Source organism: Polypterus senegalus, chromosome 17, assembly GCF_016835505.1.
Source record: "Polypterus senegalus isolate Bchr_013 chromosome 17, ASM1683550v1, whole genome shotgun sequence".
NCBI lineage: Eukaryota > Metazoa > Chordata > Cladistia > Polypteriformes > Polypteridae > Polypterus > Polypterus senegalus.
In genome coordinates this window covers 82,295,103-82,316,081 of record NC_053170.1, presented here as the reverse complement: position 1 = coordinate 82,316,081, position 20,979 = coordinate 82,295,103, and the positions used below count along the sequence as shown (strand labels likewise).

The window sequence follows — 20,979 nt, the reverse complement described above, 5'->3', positions numbered from 1 at the left end:
GTATTAATACAAGTAATAATAACCATAATAATAACACGATTTATTTTTTTTTCTCTCAACTCATCTACTAAAAAGTCACTTTAAAAGGGTGTTTCGTCTCCAAGGTAACCGCTGGAGCGACGCTATCTAACAGCAAGCGGAAGCGGAGAGGATTCACGTGACTTCGTTTGAATCGAACCCGGATGTGAGTGCAGTGAATTAAACGTTTGGCGGAAGTGGGCGTGGTTTTTTTCTCGCATTCTCTCTGTTGTGTTTACAGAACTTAACTGCTTCATGTAGTTAGCAGAGGTTGATGCTTGTTTTGCTTCCAAGATTGCGACGGACTGTGCTTCTGCTTCTCGCAGACATTAGGACATGGTTAGTCTCCTAGTGTACAGGATTCGGTAGCATGCCGGGTGCACGTTTTGATTAAAATGACCAAATTTCACTTATCGATAACCATGAGTTCACTAGGCAGGCAGCTGTGAAAAGAAGCACACTATAGCTTTGAAACGTTTTCATTTTCTTTCTTCCTTTCATGTTTAGGCCACGAAACAAAGGAGAGGACCGAAAAGTGAGTTTCTTTAGAGATTTCATTATATTTCACAGTGAGCCGGCGGTGTTGACCCTGGATACGGCACCGTGTACACAGGGATATTAAGGACGATGGCAACCACTATATACAATAAACATTGGAGTAACTGCATTTTTACAGTGCAGCTGAGAAACTGACACCTTTAGCGTTAACATTAGCACCCCGGCTTTCACCATCAGCACAGGCACTAACTGACTTTCTAAATTTATTTCAGGCTCCATTGACGATTTTCTTGCAAACCTCGTTGAGGATGCTGGTAAGAAATATTTCCACACATTTTTTTTCCGGAAATCCCCAATTTTTTTTCCTGTAGCCCATTCATTGCGTTTGCTGTACTTTTATACATTTTTACTTATTGTGAGGTTGCCTTGAGATTCAACAAGTATGAGTGTGGATGTGTGCATATGTGGGTCCTGCATCCTGCCCAGTGCTCTTTCCTGCTGTGCACCCAATGCCGTCACGATACGATTTGGAACCCTGTAACCCAGAAATGGGATTCAATACGTGATCTTATGTTTGCATGTAACCTACATTTGTTTGAGAAGGTCAAGTCCTGTCTTTTGGTTGATAATGACTTTCAGATATTTCACCAAGCAAAGGCACACGACACAATGGTCGTTCTGGAAAGGCAGACACTCCGCCGTCATGGAGTAGGAACAAGTGAGTACACTAAAGGCTGACTTTCTACTTGAGTATTCAAAACCTGTTGTGTGCGTTGCAACCCATTGAGCTCAACATATACAGGGTCATTATAAAGCTCTTGTGCAGTTTTAAATAATCATAACTGATAAAGTGAATCTGTAAAAAAAATGGTTAGCAAAAGAATTTTACATTTTTGTAATAAATGTATTCTTGAGATTGAGCATTTTCAGATTGATGTCCAAAGTCAACATGGTTACAAACTGTGATGCGATTCTGATGATGTACAAATGCATTTTGCAGTTGACTTTCAGTAATGCCCTAAATCACATTAGTTATCCTAGTCTGCAATTCATATAAAGAACATGGTTTAGTTGTGGGCGGCACGGTAGCGCTGCTGCATCGCACTTAGAAGACTTGGGTTCACTTCCCGGGTCCTCCCTCCGTGGAGTTTGCATGTTCTCCCCGTGTCTGTGTGGGTTTTCTCCAGCTGCTCCGATTTCCTCCAACAGTTCAAAGACATGCTGGTTAGGTACATTGGCGATTCTAAATTGTCCCTGGTGTGTGCCCTGTGGTGGGCTGGCACCCTGCTCGGGGTTTGTTTCCTGCCTTGTGCCTGTGTTGGCTGGGATTGGCTCCAGCAGACCCCTGTGACCCTGTAATTAGGATATAGCAGGTTGGATGATGGATGGGTTTAGTTGTTTGGTGCGTCATTCTTGTAATGGGTTCTAAATCCTGTTTGGACTGCAATGACTGATTCTAGTTTGCCTAATCACAGTGTTGAAGTCATTTGTTAATCTAAAAACAGTGTAATAAAAAATTAGTTGAAAATGAATAAACTATTACAAATGTATTAAAACTAAGATACAATCACACTTCATGTTCTTCAGATTGTTTTTATCATGCATACAACTAAAGTTATGATATTTTTAAATATCCACAAGGTGTTTAGAATGACCCTGCATTAGTAATGTCCTCTTATTTATTTCCCAGGGCAGTGGCTGATGAAGATTTTTTTAGCAAGCTGGCAGAAGAGGCAGCAAATGAAGAGGTGAGGCATGACAGCTGCTTTCTTATGTTAGAGTGTTGTTGATTGCTGATCACATTGGCTTATGCGTGTATGTTTTTATTTTTTTAGGTTTCTGATGTTTCTGATGCCGACCCTCAGGCTCTACTTGATACTTTGAAGGTGATGCTAAAATGTTCATTTTTAAAGCATTAAAGCTGCTTCCCCTTTTGAATTTTAGATGTATTTTATTTATACAGAATTAAATCTGCCATTTTTAAAAGATGCAGGATGCATCCTGCCCCATTTTGCAATTGGCTGCATAGGCTTCCATGCTAGTACTTCTTTATCCCTTTCTGTATTCTGTCTGTCTTTCCTTGCAGGACATGGATGATTTGGATGCTGAACTGTTTGGAACAAAGAAGAAGCCAAGCTCTGCTCCTGGACTGAGTGCTCCAGGAAACAATGGACGTGGTAAATTAAGGGAAAGTCTTCCAGCAGACAGCAAGACCAGTGGACCAGCTGCAAGTGTGACCAATGGGCAGAATGTTTCAGGTCCTGTCTGACACGTTTATTTACCAGCTGCTTGTGCTCATCTCCATTCATGTTTTTGTTACCTCTTACCTAGGCCACTCTTTTTTTTTTTTTTTTGATTATCCCTGCTAACCTGTCTCTTAAAGTGGCTTGTTTCTTGAACCTTTGTGAATGCTCTGCCAAGATATTTAAGGAACACTACCTCCCACATTTTAGTGTCTCTTACTTTTCTTCAAAATTAGGCAGCTTGCTCACACTTGTTCTGTCCATTTACCTAACCAGTGTCTTTCACTATACAGTTGATTCAGACAATGAAGAGAGGAAGTCTAGCTCTGCCCCAGCAGGCACAGACAGGTCCAAGAAGTCAGCCTTGGATGGTAAGCAGCAACTCATTGCATGCAGAATGATATGGCTTTTTTGATTTGGCAAAAGCCGAGCAAGGGCTTCTGGTGCCACAAAACAAGACCAAGTATCAATGTTCTCTTTAAGGATTGGTTTGATCAAAAACTTTTACTTATAATACCCTGTGAGCACTACTAAATGTTATAAGCATTTGAATGTGAAAACGTAAGCACATCTCAACATATGCGGCTCATGATTTGATCTTCATTTAAACAGTATATTTAGATAACAATGACGCAATTGAAAAAACATCAATGAAAATTTGACTTTGAGGCAATTTAAAAATCCATCTGTGGAAAGTAAAGTCCATCCATGACTCTAATAGCTGGTATTCCCCCTTTTGGTAGAAACTAGTGTTTCCCTGAATGTTCTCTCTTGGCACAACTCCTTTGTTGATGTAATTTGTGCTGGCTCTTCCTAAAAGGTAAGCTCATCCACTTTTACATCAACATTGGCAAGAGCTACCTGTAGGCTCCGAAATTAAATTCTGGGGCTTTTTGTGGCTTTTTTCAGCATCATGCATTCTGTACTCTGGCCGAACTTGAGGGGTGGCCTGGCCTGAACAAGCTGGTAAATATCTGAAATCTTTTGCAGTTGTAGTGATCTTCTGAACAGTGGAATGGTGGATTTCCAGTTGTTTGAAGATCTGTATGATGCTTCTCCCAGACTCATGGGCACCTGTAAACTTCTTTCTGAATGCCACAGAGGTTTTTTGTATCTTCTGTAAATGCCAGTCTTCTCATGTTCTTTGGATAGACATGGGTTACCTTCATCCCCACGCTGACTAATGCGGACATTCAAACTAAAGTGTTAGAAGTACTTGTATTAGGAGGGTGATTGTAATGTGGGTTTCACAAAGGAGATGAGCAGTGTCAGAATTATTTGTTTTTTTTATTCTCTACCATAATTAATTTTTTCCCTACATTTGTTTTCCTGAGATTCCTTGCTTGTATACCTTGGGCTACAAAAAAAGACTACTTTACTTTATTTCAGCTCCTGTATCCCTTGCCCCTGCCCCAAAAAAGCAGGATGATGTGCTTTTTGATGATGATGGAGATGATTTTATGGATGCCCTTGGTTTTGGAGACTTTCCAAAACGGAGCAACACCCTTCAGGAGAAGAAGACTGAGGTGTCAGTGTAAAACCTTTCCTATTTCCACCTGCTTCCATTTCCTCTGTGATCAGTTACTCAAATGTGCTTTCTTAACCCTTTGTGCATTTTATTATGTCTACGTGTACGTTGTGGTGAATTCCTCCTTATTATTTAAATTGTGACAGGGCCTCTACTCCGTCCGCACGATCAAGTCTGGATGAGATTCTTGGGCGTGGCACTGCACCCAGGCTGCTGGAGCGACCACTGACTGGGGACAGGAAGGGGGCTCAGCATGAACGAATCAGTCCAGCAGGTAATTTAGGAGGTTTATGTCGTGATTTGCTTGTTTTCGTCATCTTTTTTTACTTGAGTGCTTTTTCTGACCCCTTTATTTCCCCACAGGGGATGAAATAGTGGAGGACAATTTTATATTAAATGCCAATCAGCCAGCAACCACAGAGGGCCGTGGGACCCGCAGACCACTTGTGAGGTTGGTGTTTTCCAGTGCTACTTTGTAAATTAGGTTGGTGTACATATTAATAGTGGACAGGTAGATCTGTATTTCACAAGGTAGACGCGCTTCCAGAGTAATGGTTCTTTTTATTGAATCTACAGCTATCCGCCCTCAAGTGCATTTAATTTGTTGCACAGGTGAGGTTATTCCTGCTTGGCACTTGCTCAACACACCTACACCAGTGCCCATTTGGTCAGCTGCAGGGTCGTCGGCTGGTGCCACCATTCAGTACATTTATCTACCCAGTAAATGTCCTGGCGAGCGGGGTGTGGCCAAATGTGATGTCTCCCCACCACTCCCTACAGCTGGCCCTACTGTGGGGTTAAACCCCAAAAATTCTCCTCCACAGTCTCAACCAGTAGGTAGCCTTCTGCGCCAGCTTTTTAATGGCCTTCTGTAATTCTAATGTGCGCTTGAGTGTAAGACAAAAACACTCAAAATATTGTGAAAACAAACATGTCTCTGCTCGACTTTCAACACTGGTTTAGCTTCTTAAAATAAACACCTAACTAAGGCTAAGGAACACATCTGAACAAGGACCTCTGGTGCTACGGTAAAAATAGGAACGTGGGCCCAGTTTCTTTTTTATTGACGACTTCTTGCCATAGCATCTTTGTCCCTATTTCTTGGTTTAAAAGAAAAGCTCCCAAGACTGGCTATGAACGCTGATAATGAAAACCAGTATGACATACAGGAGTGTGTTGGAGCTATTCTTTGTAAAAAATATTTGAATATAAACAGAGTACAGTGATACCTTGAGATACGAGTTTAATTTGTTCCGTGACTGAGCTCTTAAGTCAAAATGCTCTTATCTCAAATCAGTTTTCCCCATTGAATCAATTGAAATGCCATTAATCTGTTCTGGACCCCCAAAAAACACTGCAATTTTTTTGTTACATGTTTTTAAATAAGAAAAATGTACTTATAAATAACGAATAATGTATAAAAACACAATACAATAGAATGTACTACAATAAACTGGTTTTATTAAGTACAGTATCATGTACAGCATTTACCTTGGAGATCAGACGAGTTGAAGATGCTGACGGAGGTGGTGGAGAAAGGCTGAACTGAATGCTGTTCACAGATTTCACAGATTTTTGCCCTTTTCGCCCACCTTCCTCACTTTCATCTGCAGGGGTTTTCGATAAAAACGTGTCCATTGAGGTCTGTTTCATCCTCTCTTTCAGAATGTTTCTAAAATGCGTTAGGCAAGTGTCATTAAATACAGCTGCGATCAGTTGTAACTTTTTCAGGATTTCTTTTCAATAAAGTCAAGCGTTAGGCAAGTGTCATTAAATAGCACGGCTGCACTATCTGTTGCAATTTTTTTCAGGGTTACCTTTTAAATAAACTCAAGCGTTAGGTAAGTGTCATTAAATAGAGCCGCTGCGTGATCAGTTGTATTTTTTTAGGGTGTTTCTTTTCTTTAAAATTTGAAACTTTTCCCAAATTGCAAACACTTCCTGTATCTCACTTTATGAGGTAACCTCCTCCGCCTCTGCCTTCTCCGCGATACCGATCTCCTGCATGTGTATGTTGCCGCGCCTGTAGTTCCGTCAACTCCTCTGTCGTCAGTTCCTCTGAATATGCGGCGACAAGCTCTTTGATGGCTCGTATTTTGGATTTTGGCTCGTAACTCAAGGCAAAAAATCAACTTAGTGACGGCTCGTATCTCAAAAAACTCGTACATTGGGGCACTCGTATCTCAAGGTACTACTGTAGTTAAATATATTTTAACTGTCATATTTCTCAGACTGTCTCTTAATGGATACATTCTTGCTAAACTTCTATATAAGAATGTACAACCTGACCTTCAACTTTGTTTTCCTGCAGTTTCTTTTTGTTTGGATGCTCCTGAAAGGTCTCTTATCTGGCTCCTTAAAGTTATCTCATTTAATTTCAGCCCCTACAGAAAAGTCTTCTTTCAAGTACAAAACAATGTGTTTTTTTTTGGCATTTGGTATTATGCATTTGTAAATGTTCGCTAAACCTTTCTTTGCATTTAAACAAAAATAACATGCTTGCATAGTCACTTTAAGCTAAAAGTCACAGTGATTATGGTTTATTTTTACTGGCTAATACATTTTTAACAGCTTTGCAAAATCAAACTTCAGTTCATAAGAGCTTATACATGATTTCCGCTTAAAGGAATAATCCAACCAAAAATATTTTCTTACCCCGTGTAGCTTGTAGTGATAACTAAGGAATATTTAATTTCATGCAGAACGAGAAAAAAAGAGTTTGATATAATGGAACATAATGGCAACGGCAGAGTATAAAAAAATGTTACTTAAGTCTCATAGTCCACGTATCCGTTCCCTACATGAATGTTCAAAACATATGCTTTTTTTTCTAAATTTAAAAAAAAAAAAACTTAAATTATGTTCTATGCTGATTTTTCTATAAGTAAGCATTAATAATATTTCAGCAAAAATGCATGTGTGTTGCACATTTAAGAGTATTCAGCTGGATTAGTGACATGTGGATTATGAGACACAAGTAAATTGGGATTTTTTTTTTCTTTTTTTCCCCCGTGGACATTTTTCACATTGTTTGCCATTGGACAGAGTAGGTCACCATCATGTTCCATTATATCTTAGTGTTTACTCTCATTATGCATGGAAATACGAGATTCTTAGCTGCCACTACAAACTTCATGGGGTAAATGATGTTAATAAAAAAAGTATATTTTTGGGTTGAATTTTCCTTTAATTGTTTTTTATCTACCAACTTGACAGGTTTTCAGAGGAAGACCTTAATGGATCCTCACTAGAGAGGAAGTCTAAGTCTGCCCCATCTGTGACATCATCCTCTGCACGTTCCAACAAGCCTGCAGCTGATTGGTTGGGACTAAAGGATGAGGAACCTGTGGACGAACTTTTAGAAGTTGATAGTGTGGCCCCCCGACCAGTACCCTCCAGCTCATCTCAAACAGGCAGCCGTCCACCATCAGGAACAAAATCAGCAAACACTCCAAGTTCACCACAGTTGCGTCCTAAGTCAGAAGCCACCAAAGAGGAAGAAGTGGACTGGCTGTCTAGAGTCCTGTCTGAAAAGAAGCAGCAATCGACAGAAAAAATCTCGGAAAAGAGTCTGGAAGTAGATAGTCAAGAAACTAGTCACGACGGTCCTATGGACACATTTGTGAGGTACTATGCAGCCATCTTGCCTTGGATACTAATAATATATACATAAAGATTGAATTATTAAGTAGGAACTTGGGAAACTGTGTGAGTCTTTGGTTTGTTTGTGGTGTTTTGGTTTCCCTCTGACTCCTTAGAAAGGTGGTCTTGGTTTTGTGGTGGTAACAATTTGTGGCAAAAGGTCAATTAATTAATGTATTGATTTACAGCAAACCAGCCACTCCTCCTTTAGGCCGTCGAAGATCTCCTTACACAGAACGGATCCCAGAGGAGCTGCCCTTCAAGAGTAAGGATGCTACTGGGTAAGCTGGTTTGGGGTTAAAGAGAGTCACTTGAGTATTGTATTGCTGGATCATTAACCGTGTATGCAATTAAGCCCCAATACTGTCATTATTATTCCATTTAGTTCATCAGCTCGCCTAGAGGAGTCTTCCCCCCAAGTGACATCCTCTGCTGTGTCTCGGGCTGGTACTGTGGACATCTATAAGACTGGTAAACTTCTTGGAAGTTATTATAATGCTTGTTGTCATAATGCCACAACACTAAATACAATCAGAAGAAGCCTAGGCATCTACAAATGAATCGTTGTTGAAAGACATTCATTCCTGGTTTTCCATTAATTCTATAGGTACCGCTCTTTTTTTGATGTTACTTGCCTCCCAGTCCGCAGTACTTTGTTACACTCATTAAGTAAATTGCAAAAAGGGATCCAAAAAGAATTTAGAAAACACGTTGATTTTACCCTCAACATTTTATTGGCCATTTGCATTCTAACACACCCTGTCTAACTTTTCTTACAAGAGTCCAGGCGCCATAGTAAGCAGGACCTGGGAAGGTTTCAACAGAGTACATTTTTATATTTGATAATCAAGTAATCTTTGGCCTTAAAAGTCAACACTTTTGACATCCAAGTAGCTGGTGAGATGAGGAGTGACTTGATAATCAGATTGACAATGGTAATTTATTTCTATTGTAGGGTCTGCCCAAAAGTCTGGAGATGGCCGTGCGAGTGTTACCCCCATACAGGTAAGATACCTCCCTCTTGGCCAGAAAAGAATCTTTATAAAGGACCATACAGAAAAGCTACTGATGTCCAGTGGCAATTAAACCAGGACTGCATTTGACCAAGAGGTTACAACCTTAACAAGGGAGAAGGGAAAGAGAGGAAGTTACCATTTATCTATTCTTTTCATTTCCACAGTTGGAAGTGCCAACGTAACAAAAAGCTCCATATCCATAATACCCTGGAATAACAATGTGAAATCAATGTTAAAGCTAAATTCTGAAGTAACATACTACTTCTACTTAAGATTACAAAATTTTCCCAAATGTTCAGAAGCAGAATTTCTCTGACCAAACACTGAACGTTTATTATTAATGTCAAAAGTACTTAATCACGATTTAAAGAGGGGAAAAATTTATTCTCACACCTTACAGACCTAAATGCAAAGATAACATTTTTAACAGAGACTCGCTTCATAAGTAAGGACCAGTTTTGACTGCTGAGAGCCTGGACTGGCCAAATTTTTCATTCCAGCAATATAAAGAAAACCAGACGTGTTGGAATTCTAATACATAAGGCAATCCCATTTGTAGTATCTGATCCAGAAGGGTGACACTATGTCATGGTGATTCTAAAGTAATTTTGATGAATATTTATGCATCTAAAGTGGATGCCAGAGATTTTATCCTAAACGTATTTTCATCCATTCCCAATATGAGCACTCATACAATTAAATCTCCACCTATTATAAAGTTATTTTAAATCCAGACCTGAATAGATCATCGGCTACAGTAAGGACATCATCTAATTCTGCACAGACAATCACAAAGTTGGTAATGGATCATAATTTTTTGGACTCATTGAAATTCTTGAATTCAAACTCAAGAGCATGTTCCTTGTTACTGAATAACTGATTATTTCTTCATCAATAATAATGTATTGTCTACTATCAAATGTTGTAGGTACAACGCTTTTGTTCTCTTCTAATCACATTCCTCTTATCTTGGAGCGTGAATCATTATGCCCTTCGCACTCCTCTCAATAATTGGCATCTTAATCCCCAGTCATTAGATGATGTGATCTTTACAGAGTTTATCTCCAAACAAATCAATTATTTTTAGAGACTAATGCATCTTCCAGTGTTTCCACAGGAATACTTTGAGAAACTCTGAAGGTGTTTTTCAAGAGGACAGATTATTTCATATCTCTCTTTTTTCAAAAAGAAATTGGGCACCAGAATTAGATTTATAGAACAGACCTGGAATACACCCGGAAAAGACAGGCTCAACATTTAAAATTTAATCTCTTGCCAACCAAAGAAACCGAAAAACTCAACCGTAACTGCAACATTATTATGAACATGGAGAGAGGGCTAATAAGACGTTTGCTCAACAAAGCCACAAGCTGGAAGTTTGCATTGCAATAAAAAACATTTAATAAAGCAGCTGGAGGTAAAATCGCAGACCAAGCAAATAACGTATACATGTAAGAAGTGCTAGAAGTCCTTATATTTCAACCAGTTTAAAGAAGAGGAGATACAGTCGAAGACGTTTTTTGATATCCTGCAAATACCACAGCTCAGTATTCTTAGTGCAGAAGAATGTGACAGACCCCTAATACTCTCAGAACTACTGAATGCTGTAAACTCACTTCACAAGTGGAGAAGCAGCCGGCCTGGATGGCTGCCCAGTTGAATTTTATTAATAAATATCAACCAAGTTAAAATTTTTATCTAAAACTGTTTGCCAAGCATTAATTACTATTTTTCCCCAAAGAAAAAAGGACCTACTACAATGTCCAATTTCACTTCTGAACAATGATGCTGAAAACATGGATGACTGCTATAGACATTTTTAGTTGCAACATTTTCCTAGAGATTTAGAAAGAGCCATCTTTTCCCATGTAAATCAAATCTCCACAATGTTTCTCTCAGGGTCCCAGTAGACGAATGATGGGAGAACTAGAGAAGCAGCTGGAAGACAGAGAAATGGAGCTGCTTGCTGGAAAGCAAGCCTTCCAGACACGCATCCTAGAGCTGGAGTGCCAGGTAGACCTTTCAGTTCTTACTAGCAAGAGGTAGTAAAGAAAATCAGTAAGTCAGTTAGTTTACTGTATGGTTTTAATTGGTTTACTTTGTGCCATTTTGGCACCAGACAAGCTAAGCACATGTGTGGATAATGCTTTTTAAACCCTACCTTCTTTATTGATAATGTGCTAAAACTTATTCAAAAATTTTGCCATAGAAGCAGAACATAGACAGGTACTGTGACAGGTTTACTTTCAGGCAGTGATTTAACAATATGTCTCACTCATTGAGCCATTCAGCTTAGGTCAGGAAATAAGGAAACATATTTTGTAGTAAGTGGCCTGAGAAAGAATTATCTGAAAGCAATGTGTATTGTGACACATACTTACAACTATGTAAGGAGGGGGAAATGATAAGGACTTCCATCAGTCCCCACCTTTGTGCTCTAACCTTCCTGAGCAGCCATCTATATTCTCTCCTAAAGGTACGCAAACTGGAATTGGAAAGAAACCAAGCTCAGTCTCTTGTAGAAAGTCTGCAGCAAAGACAGCAGCAGGACTTGGAACTGATTGAGGGCACTCACAGGTACCAAGGAGCTAATTGTGATTTTAAATGTAATACACTTCACTGTGAGCACGATATAAGAGCAAAGCGAGAAAGGGGTGGCTTCAAGTGCCACAGTGCAGTCTGTTTCTCAATCCAAAATGTCAATGTACATTAAAGTGAAACTGAAATTTTCTAAAGACATTGTTTTAAAATAAGGGTAACCTAGCATTTCAAATTGCTGGCCAAAATGAAAGCTTGGTAGCTTACTTGGGCTAGAAATGTTTCATGTTATAACACAAATTGATCACAGCAATATCAAGACAGATGTACATTAAAGAAAATCTGCAGTAGATGCAAATATCCTGTTACATTTTACAGCTCATTAAAATTATTCTCCATCAGTTACATGGATGAAGATTGGTTTTCAAACGAGCAGCACCTAATGTTGCCTCAAGTCAAACATAGCCATTGACAAGCATGATTGAAATGTTGACAGCATCCCTACATCATGGCTACACCTTTAAAGCACATCAAAAACCAGATAGGAGACTCGGGATCCCAGTTGACAAGTTGTCCACCTGAAAAATCACTGCCTGCAACATACACCCAATTTTAACAGGGAGGGATTATTTTAATGTGTGGTATAAGCACATACCTTTTGGGGGGTGTTTCTGGTTGGTCATTTAACTACTCACTTCCTGGTTTAAAACTGTGAATCCCACTGTGGCCCCTTCTATTCCAGGAATGATTTATGGAGTTGGATGGTTAGCACTGTTATGTACAGGGGAAGAGAGAATGATTTTGAACAGGATGACCAGAGACAGGGAAGGTTCACTCGTGTGGAACGCAGCCCTGAAATATGCCTCCTTGCTGATGTGCTTGTTCTGTCCACAGGACCCGTGTTAAAATGTTAGAGGATTCATTCCAACAGCGGGAAGCAAGACTGAGTCAGGAAAATGAGGATCTCCTGGACCGTATTGGCAGTCTTACTCGTAATAGGGAGCAGGACAGAGCAGACTTGCAAGCCCAGTTCCAGAGAAGGATTGCCGAAGTGCAGCAGGAGAGAGATAAAGAAGTTGAACGACTGCGAGACTTGCAGAGGTACCGTGTCCCTGTGGAGTGCAAGTCATTAAATGTGTCCTGCCTCGGTAATCTATATATTTAATCTTCATTTGGATCGTGATCTTTGTTTGTCCGTGAATGAATTAGAAGAAGCAGCACTAGATGGCAGTAGAGAGACAGCTAAAACATAGGCATTGCATTAAGAATCTCCTCCAGGCTTATACTACTGAAGACTGTAGTACTCCAGTCACACCTCAAAACACAGACATTCAAACTAAACAGATTGTTGTGCTTTAAATTAACTAAAGAGATCTTCATTTAGATCTTGATCTTTCTTTGTCCTTGAATTCCACGCACGCGTAGACCACCTTCCAGTTTAGTACGTTGGTGTTACTCACGGATGTCAACAATGTGCCGGAATAACGAAAGGGGTGGTGGACAGTGTTACGCTGGTTAGCTCCTGAGGCCTGGTTAGAGAATGAGATTGCTGAAGGTAAAAGGTACGTGCCTACGTAACAAATGAATGAAAGACAGTGGGTAAAATGAATGACAATGTAACAGCACTTTCAGGAAATTATTATTATTACGTTGTAGCCGGAGAGTGCTGCGCGTCTCACAGTTGTACATGCTCACATGTCAGTGAAGTGATCTCTATTTATGCTTTAAAGAGCCTGGATACCTATGTGTCCCCCTTTTATAACCATTGCTCCGTGTATATTGCCTTACTCTTTGGTTTGCCACAAAGCAACCTGCGAGATTGGAGAAAGGTTGAGAAGACATCATGAGAGGAAACGATAGCGTCGTGAAAACGAGACGGACTGTGAACGGACAGAAACAGAAATGCTACTATACCACCACATAATTACTATTCGGACAGTGATTCCAAGTAGGCCGTTCCTATCGAATCAGTTTCCAAGGGTTTTCTTTTGTAATTTTATTTCCCTTATAAAAAAAATCATAATGCTGTGTGATGAAGGGCCCGGTTCATGACTGGCAGCCGCGTTTAAACAGGGAGCCCTTCACAGACAATTTTAACACTTGCAACGTAGTTGGGCGCACATGGCTAGTGTTCTATAACTAATATGTCTCTTGTCGTCAGGAGGTCTGTGCTGGAGATGAAGGCTGACTATGAGAATCAGCTGCAGCATCTTAAGTGGCTTAAAGAGCAGGAGATTGATGCAGTTACCAGTGCCAGTTCTCAAACAAGGTATGGATTCCTTTCTGTCATTTTGGTCCAAAAATCTGCAACCACTGACCAGTAACTAATGAGAAACTTGTTTGTGACCTGATGCAGATCTCTGGCAGGCGTCATTGAACAGATGGAGGCCTTCACCCGGAAGTTGGGGGATCTGTCCCTACGCGTGGAGAGCACCCATGAGCAGACTGCACAGGGACTTGAGTTGGGAGCCAGACACAGGGAGGAGCAACTAAGAGGTGAGGCTACAAAGTGGTCCCTGCCCTTAGGTGGGCTGTAGTGCCATAATTTCTCAATCATCTTCTTGGCGTAGTCCTGCAGGAACAGCTGAGCCAACAACAGCGTGACATGGAAGAGGAGCGAAGCCGCTTGCAGGCTATCATCAGCAAGATGGAAAACAGACTGACTGAACAGCAGCGTCTTCTAGAAAAGGTGGGTTGGGGTCACAAGACTTGGTCCAGACAGCAGGCTGAAAGCAAAGGGATGAGAAAAGCAAAAATATGTTTTCCTCAGGAGCGTTGGCGACTGGCAGGCGAGCAAGCCAAAGTGGAGTCTTTGCAGACATCCATACAGGAGGAGAGGAAGCTGTTGACTCAACAGCTGGCAATGGAGCGTGAGGAACTGGAAAAGGCCAAGGTGAGTGGGTTAAAGAACTGCAAATGGGTAGATGTCATGTCCCACAATGAACAAACTGCATGTTCCTTCTTGCAGAGCTCTTTTCTGGAAGAGCAACAGGTGGCTTTGCTGCGCTGCTCTGAAGAACGCAGACAGCTGGCAACTGAGTGGGCAGAGTACCACAAACGAGACAGAATCCAAAAAGAGCGGGCAACACAGCAGGTCAGCCAAGAACAGGAGAGGGATGCACATAGAGAAGAATCTGTAATCGCCATGGCAAAGGTCAGTAAGAGGGGCTTTGACATACAGGGGGCTACTGACTCTAAAGTGTGTCACACATCATTTCAGCTCACATGTGATTGATTAGATGTTGAGAAATAATGGCCTTAGCTTGCCCATCACTGACAGTATCCCTGGCACTTGAAGACAGTAGTCGTCGTAGGTAAATGGAATTTTCAGGCAACTTTAAGATGTCGTGGGCAAGTCTCTTATGTGTACAGTATGTGCATGTAGAGTGCTCTGCAAAAAATCTTACTACCTTAGACGCTTAACAAAAATATTTACTTTGGACAATTATTTTATGTCTTTTGGATAAGTGTGTTAATAGAAAAAGTATTTTTAAAATTCGAGAGCTGCAAAAAGTGAAGCAATTATAATAAGATATTTGAATGTCCTTAAAGACAGAAATTAACAGTCATAGTGCCCTTTCGGTTCAAAAATCTGAAATCTTAAGGTGCTAATGATTAATGAAGCCAAAACACCAAATGAAGGACAACACAAAGTGATGAACTGAAACAGGAATAGCTGTATGGAGGGGATAAAACTGAGCAGAAAGGTGAGGTTGTAGTAGATGTGAAGGTTTAACCAACACATTTTACCATCATGACAAAAGTGAGCATAGCAGCAAGACACGGGGTGGTCATCGTGCATCATCAAGGTCTCTCCCAGGCAGACATGCGCTTCAAGGTGTGTTTTCCACCCACCTCTTCTGCGGAGCTCAAGCATATGTGTAAGGTTGAGGGCCATAAACTGAATGCAGCGAATAAGAAATATGACAGGCTTTACCTCCCTAAGAAACTGGAAAATGCCCAGCACTGATATTGGCTCACAACCAGCAGAAACCACTGGGGCTCTGTTGCACTCTTTTGCAGTCTAGAGAAGTCTTATCAGAAGTGGTCTTCATGGAAAATTTAAGACCAAAAAGCCATTCCTCCAAGGTGGGGAACAAAAAGAAAGAGTTGCCTACACATGAAAACACTGGGGTGCAGAAAAATGTCAGCAGGTTCTCTGCACTGATCAAAGTTAAATTTGTGGCTCTAACAGGAGACAGGTTTCACACCAAAGGGATGGAGAACAGTACATGGATGAATCTCTGCAAGCAATTAGCAGAGTAGTGTGTGTGTGTGTGTATAAAAAATATATAAATAAGATGCTAAGGTCTGCCCATCTGTTACACAGTCATTTGTGAACTACTGGGGCTAGAACATTGATCTTGGTTCTAATCGAAAGCTTACGACCTTACACTTTCTGGAACTGCAAAAAATTGAGGCAGTGGCAACCTCCGCAAAATGAACAGTGATACGTTTCTTAGGGCAAAGTGATTGAGAAAATGGTAGGAAGAAACACCTGCCGAGTGTCAAATGCATCATAAAAGGCAATTAAGTGACTGAAAAAGAATAAGCAGACAAGATGCAGAGACACAAACACAGACATGTAAAAAGTAATCTTGAATAAAGCCTGACATGTTCTGGGAAATTGAAAAAAATTTCTAGGGTGTGGCAACCTTTTGGCCACATCAATGGTAGTTAGAAAAGTTTATTGTAACAAAAACACAATTCCTGCAAGCCCATCTATTCATAATCCCCTCAGGACACTGCACCTACGTATTCAGAGTTCATAATATAGTGTAAGTATTATGTTTATCGATCATCAAACATGGAGGAAACAGAAGACTGGCAACATCTGCTGATTGTCAAGCACATCACAGAAGGTGCCTAAGATGGAGCAATTGAGTAGCAGGCCGACATGAAGGCTCAAAGACATACAAGACAAAATCCAGGCTACAGAATGTAAGAACAAGAGTGAAATGCATGCCTGCATAACTTCAACTTTGTGACTGATGCTTGAACATTATCCTGAATAATTTGTTGATATTGGGTTGAATTCATTTAACCCTCGACTTTAACAAGGGCCCCAGTCACACAGCATGATGGAACCTCCACCAAATTTGACAGTAGGTAGCAGGTGTTTTTCTTGGAATGCGATGTTCTTCTTCCGCTATGCAAAGCACTTTTTTTGTTATGACCAAGTAACTCAATTTTGGTCTCATCAGTCCAAAGCACTTTGTTCCAAAATGAATCTGGCTTGTCTAAAAGTGCATTTGCATACAACAAGCGACTCTGTTTGTGACGTGAGTGCAGAAAGGGATTCTTTCTCATCACCCTGCCATACAGATGTTCTTTGTGCAAATTGCACTGAATTGTCCACCGATGTACAGATACACCATCTGCAGCAAGATGTTCTTGCAGGTCTTTGGAGGTGATCTGTGGGTTGTCTGTAACTATTCTCACAATCCTGCGCATAAGCCGTTCCTGTATTTTTCTTAGCCTGCCAGACCTGCTGGGTTTAACAGCAACTGTGCCTGTGGCCTTCCATTTCCTGATTCCATTCCTTACAGTTGAAACTGACAGTTTAAACCTATGAGGTAGCTTTTTGTAGTCTTCCCCTAAACCATGAGACTGAACATTCTTTGATTTCAGATCTTTGGAGACTTGCTTTAAGGATCCCATGCTGTCTGTGACTCTTCAGAGGAGAGTCAAAGGGAAGGAAGCACAACTTGCAACTGACCACCTTAAATACCTTTTCTCGTGATTGGACACTCCTGTCTATGAAGTTCAAAGCTTAACGAGCTAATCCAACCAATTTGGTGTTGCAAGTAATCAGCATTGAGCAGTGAGATGCATTCGAATCGGCAAAATTACAAGGGGACCCACATTTGTGCACAGCCATTTTTTCACATTCAATTTAATTTCATACAACTAAATACTGCTTCACTAAAAATCTTACTTCAGAAAACACCTCAGTGCTCAGATGTTCCTAGGAAATGAAAGACGTACCAATGTTATCTTTTTGTTGAAAGGAGAGTAAATTATAATGCAGGCTGAGAGGGGTTTCCAAACTTTTTCATATGTCTGTAATGTATGTGTGTGTATACAGTGCGTCCGGAAAGTATTCACAGCGCATCACTTTTTCCACATTTTGTTATGTTTACAGCCTTATTCCAAAATGGATTAAATTCATTTTTTTTCCTCAGAATTCTACACACAACACCCCATAATGACCACATGAAAAAAGTTTACTTGAGGTTTTTGCAAATTTATTAAAAATAAAAAAAATGAGAAAGCACATGTACATAAGTATTCACAGCCTTTGCCATGAAACTCAAAATTGAGCTCAGGTGCATCCTGTTTCCCCTGATCATCCTTGAGATGTTTCTGCAGCTTAATTGGAGTCCACCTGTGGTAAATTCAGTTGATTGGACATGATTTGGAAAGGCACACACCTGTCTATATAAGGTCCCACAGTTGACAGTTCATGTCAGAGCACAAACCAAGCATGAAGTCAAAGGAATTGTCTGTAGACCTCTGAGACAGGATTGTCTCGAGGCACAAGTCTGGGGAAGGTTACAGAAAAATTTCTGCTGCTTTGAAGGTCCCAATGAGCACAGTGGCCTCCATCATCCATAAGTGGAAGAAGTTCAAAACCACCAGGACTCTTCCTAGAGCTGGCCGGCCGTCTAAACTGAGCGATCGGGGGAGAAGGGCCTTAGTCAGGGAGGTGACCAAGAACCCGATGGTTACTCTGTCAGAGCTCCAGAGGTCCTCTGTGGAGAGAGGAGAACCTTCCAGAAGGACAACCATCTCTGCAGCAATCCACCAATCAAGCTTGTATGGTAGAGTGGTCAGACAGAAGCCACTCCTTAGTAAAAGGCACATGGCAGCCTGCCTGGAGTTTGCCAAAAGGCACCTGAAGGACTCTCGGACCATGAGTAACAAAATTCTCTGATCTGATGAGACAAAGATTGAACTCTTTGGTGTGAATGCCAGGCGTCACGTTTGGAGGAAACCAGGCACCGCTCATCACCAGGGTAGTACCATCCCTACTGTGAAGCATGGTGGTGCCAGCATCATGCTGTGGGGATGTTTTTCAGCGGCAGGAACTGGGAGACTAGTCAGGATAAAGGGAAAGATGACTGCAGCAATGTACAGAGACATCCTGGATGAAAACCTGCTCCAGAGCACTCTTGACCTCAGACTGGGGCGACGGTTCATCTTTCAGCAGGACAACGAACCCTAAGCACACAGCCAAGATATCAAAAGAGTGGCTTCAGGACAACTCTGTGAATGTCCTTGAGTGGCCCAGCCAGAGCCCAGACTTGAATCTGATTGAACATCTCTGGAGATCTTAAAATGGCTGTGCACCGACGCTTCCCATCCAACCTGATGGAGCTTGAGAGGTGCTGCAAAGAGGAATGGGCGAAACTGGCCAAGGATAGGTGTGCCAAGCTTGTGGCATCATATTCAAAAAGACTTGAGGCTGTAATTGCTGCCAAAGGTGCATCGACAAAGTACTGAGCAAAGGCTGTGAATACTTATGTACATGTGATTTCTCAGGTTTTTTTATTTTCAATAAATTTGCAAAAACCTCAAGTAAACTTTTTTTCATGTTGTCATTATGGGGTGTTGTGTGTAGAATTCTGAGGAAAAAAATGAATTTAATCCATTTTGGAATAAGGCTGTAACATAACAAAATGTTGAAAAAGTGATGCGCTGTGAATACTTTCCAGATGTACTGTGTGTGTGTGTGTGTGTGTGTGTGTGTATATATATACTAATTTCTAGGTATGGCTACTGTATGTGTCCATTTTGTGTACAGGAACAAGCGGAGCTGAAGGTAAAGGCCGGTGAGCTGAAAGTCCGTGAGGAGACCCTGCATCGTGAACGAGAAGCGCTTGAAAAAGAGAAGCAGGAGCTCCAGCGTGAGAAGGAAAGGGTGAATGGAGGAGCACTGCAGGTGCGGCAGAGGGCGGAGGAAATTGAGTCTTTCAGCAAGGTCAGTGAACGAGGAAGAACGTTTTCTATGTTTCAAAGCATCCGTGGGCTTCTGATCTGGGTGTTCACACCTACTCTAGTTTTATCTCTGCCCAATGACGTTTCCTTCAGTCCCAGTCCCCCTTTCTTCTCCAAGTGGCAGACCGTTGTACTACTCTGCCATTTCTTTTGCTTTCCAGCTGGCCTCAGAGAAATATGCGGAGGGGGAGCACGCACTGCATGAAGCCAGGAGGGTGGCCTCCGAGCACCAGGCGCGCCTCGCACGTATCCACCACCAAATGGAACGTCTGCGCCAGCAGGAGCAGCACTTGCACCAGGTATAGTACTGGTTTATAACTGAATGCTGCATCGCATGGTGATAGAGAGCCATTACCTATCCAGACTGTTGTTTCTTCCATTGATGTCGTGCTCCGTTTTTCTCTACAGGAGCGCTTAAAAATTGCAGAGCAGCGCAGGGAGGCACAGTGGCTGAGAAAGGAAATCCCAGTCTCCACACCTGCAGCATTAAATCCTCCAGCTTTCACCAGTAAGCAATGAAATAAGCAGCCACCGCACAGGTTCTGTGTGTTTATAAGAATTGCTTAACATTTTAAAAATCACTTCCGTTTTTTGGGGTCTGGCACCTCCTGACTTGCCAGTATGAGAAACCCCCACATATGATACACCATCTAGGTGCTTAGTTATGGACATCAGACTTTTTGGGGTTCGGCCTTATTTTTGGCCCTGTAGACACCCAATATATTCTCATTTATAGGCCATACTTTGTGCAGAAAATGACACCCTTATGATAAAGAGTAAACCAATTAAGGTCTTCAGCAAAAGCGATCAGGAGTTAAAGTTGTGTTTACCACATGAACCGAAACTGAGAATATCTTGACTTTAAGCTATAGCTCTTGTTTATTATGCACTTCTGCTTCATGAAGTAACTTTTTATGAACACGCTGAATTTGAGCATCTTGTGCTAATTGCAGTTTATTTTCCTACATTTGTAGGCCTCTCATCCCAGCTAACCAGCACTCCTCTCTTGCAACCACCGCCAGCACTTGAGACTTCTGCACCCGAGTTGCAAGCCCAACTGCTGCTCCTCAGTCACATGGCAGCCAAGGTGTGTTAACACTGAGGTGCCCCCCTCGTCATAGGCACCTTCCATTGGGGGGTCTGGGTCTTGGTTTTAAACCACAGGTAGAGCCAATCTTTTGTTTTTTTTTTTTTTTCCTTTTTCTTTTCTCTTAGGACCGGGAATTTCTAGAGGAGGAACAGCTTTTCCTGGAAACTCTGAAGCGAAATTCTTATAGATCCCTTTCACAAACTACATGACTCTAATATTGTGGCAAGATGGCTTTCATTATTTGTATTTACTGAATAAAGTTTTGTATTATTTTAATGTGTTAGTAACATTTACATTTGTATAGCAGACCCTTTTATCCAAAGCGACTTACAACCCCAATTCCAATGAAGTTGGGACGTTGTGTAAAACATAAAAACAGAATACAATGATTTACAAATCCTTTTC

The 20,979-nt window shown here is 41.2% G+C and overlaps 1 protein-coding gene across 3 annotated transcripts; it reads left to right on the top strand.

The window, feature by feature from the left end:
* Positions 1-218: 218 nt before the first annotated feature.
* On the top strand, positions 219-20,850 carry LOC120517709 (fas-binding factor 1). Of its 3 annotated transcripts, XM_039740159.1 has the most exons (28): positions 219-357; positions 526-553; positions 789-830; positions 1,156-1,234; positions 2,207-2,264; positions 2,352-2,402; positions 2,603-2,774; positions 3,053-3,130; positions 4,149-4,287; positions 4,434-4,561; positions 4,651-4,738; positions 7,504-7,914; positions 8,118-8,210; positions 8,315-8,400; positions 8,885-8,934; positions 10,845-10,958; positions 11,422-11,522; positions 12,378-12,584; positions 13,645-13,752; positions 13,840-13,979; positions 14,054-14,172; positions 14,254-14,376; positions 14,452-14,637; positions 19,291-19,467; positions 19,646-19,783; positions 19,893-19,992; positions 20,459-20,571; positions 20,700-20,850. In XM_039740159.1, exons 1-28 carry the CDS (start codon positions 355-357, stop codon positions 20,781-20,783), a joined length of 3,216 nt encoding a protein of 1,071 aa, XP_039596093.1. In that variant the 5' UTR covers positions 219-354; the 3' UTR covers positions 20,784-20,850. The 3 variants fall into 3 exon arrangements, with proteins under 3 accessions (XP_039596093.1, XP_039596094.1, XP_039596096.1); XM_039740160.1 differs by lacking the exons at positions 219-357; positions 1,156-1,234 and having other exon boundaries at positions 364-553; XM_039740162.1 differs by lacking the exons at positions 219-357; positions 526-553; positions 789-830; ... (2 more) ...; positions 2,352-2,402; positions 2,603-2,774 and having other exon boundaries at positions 4,149-4,285.
* The last annotated feature ends 129 nt before the right edge of the window (positions 20,851-20,979 follow it).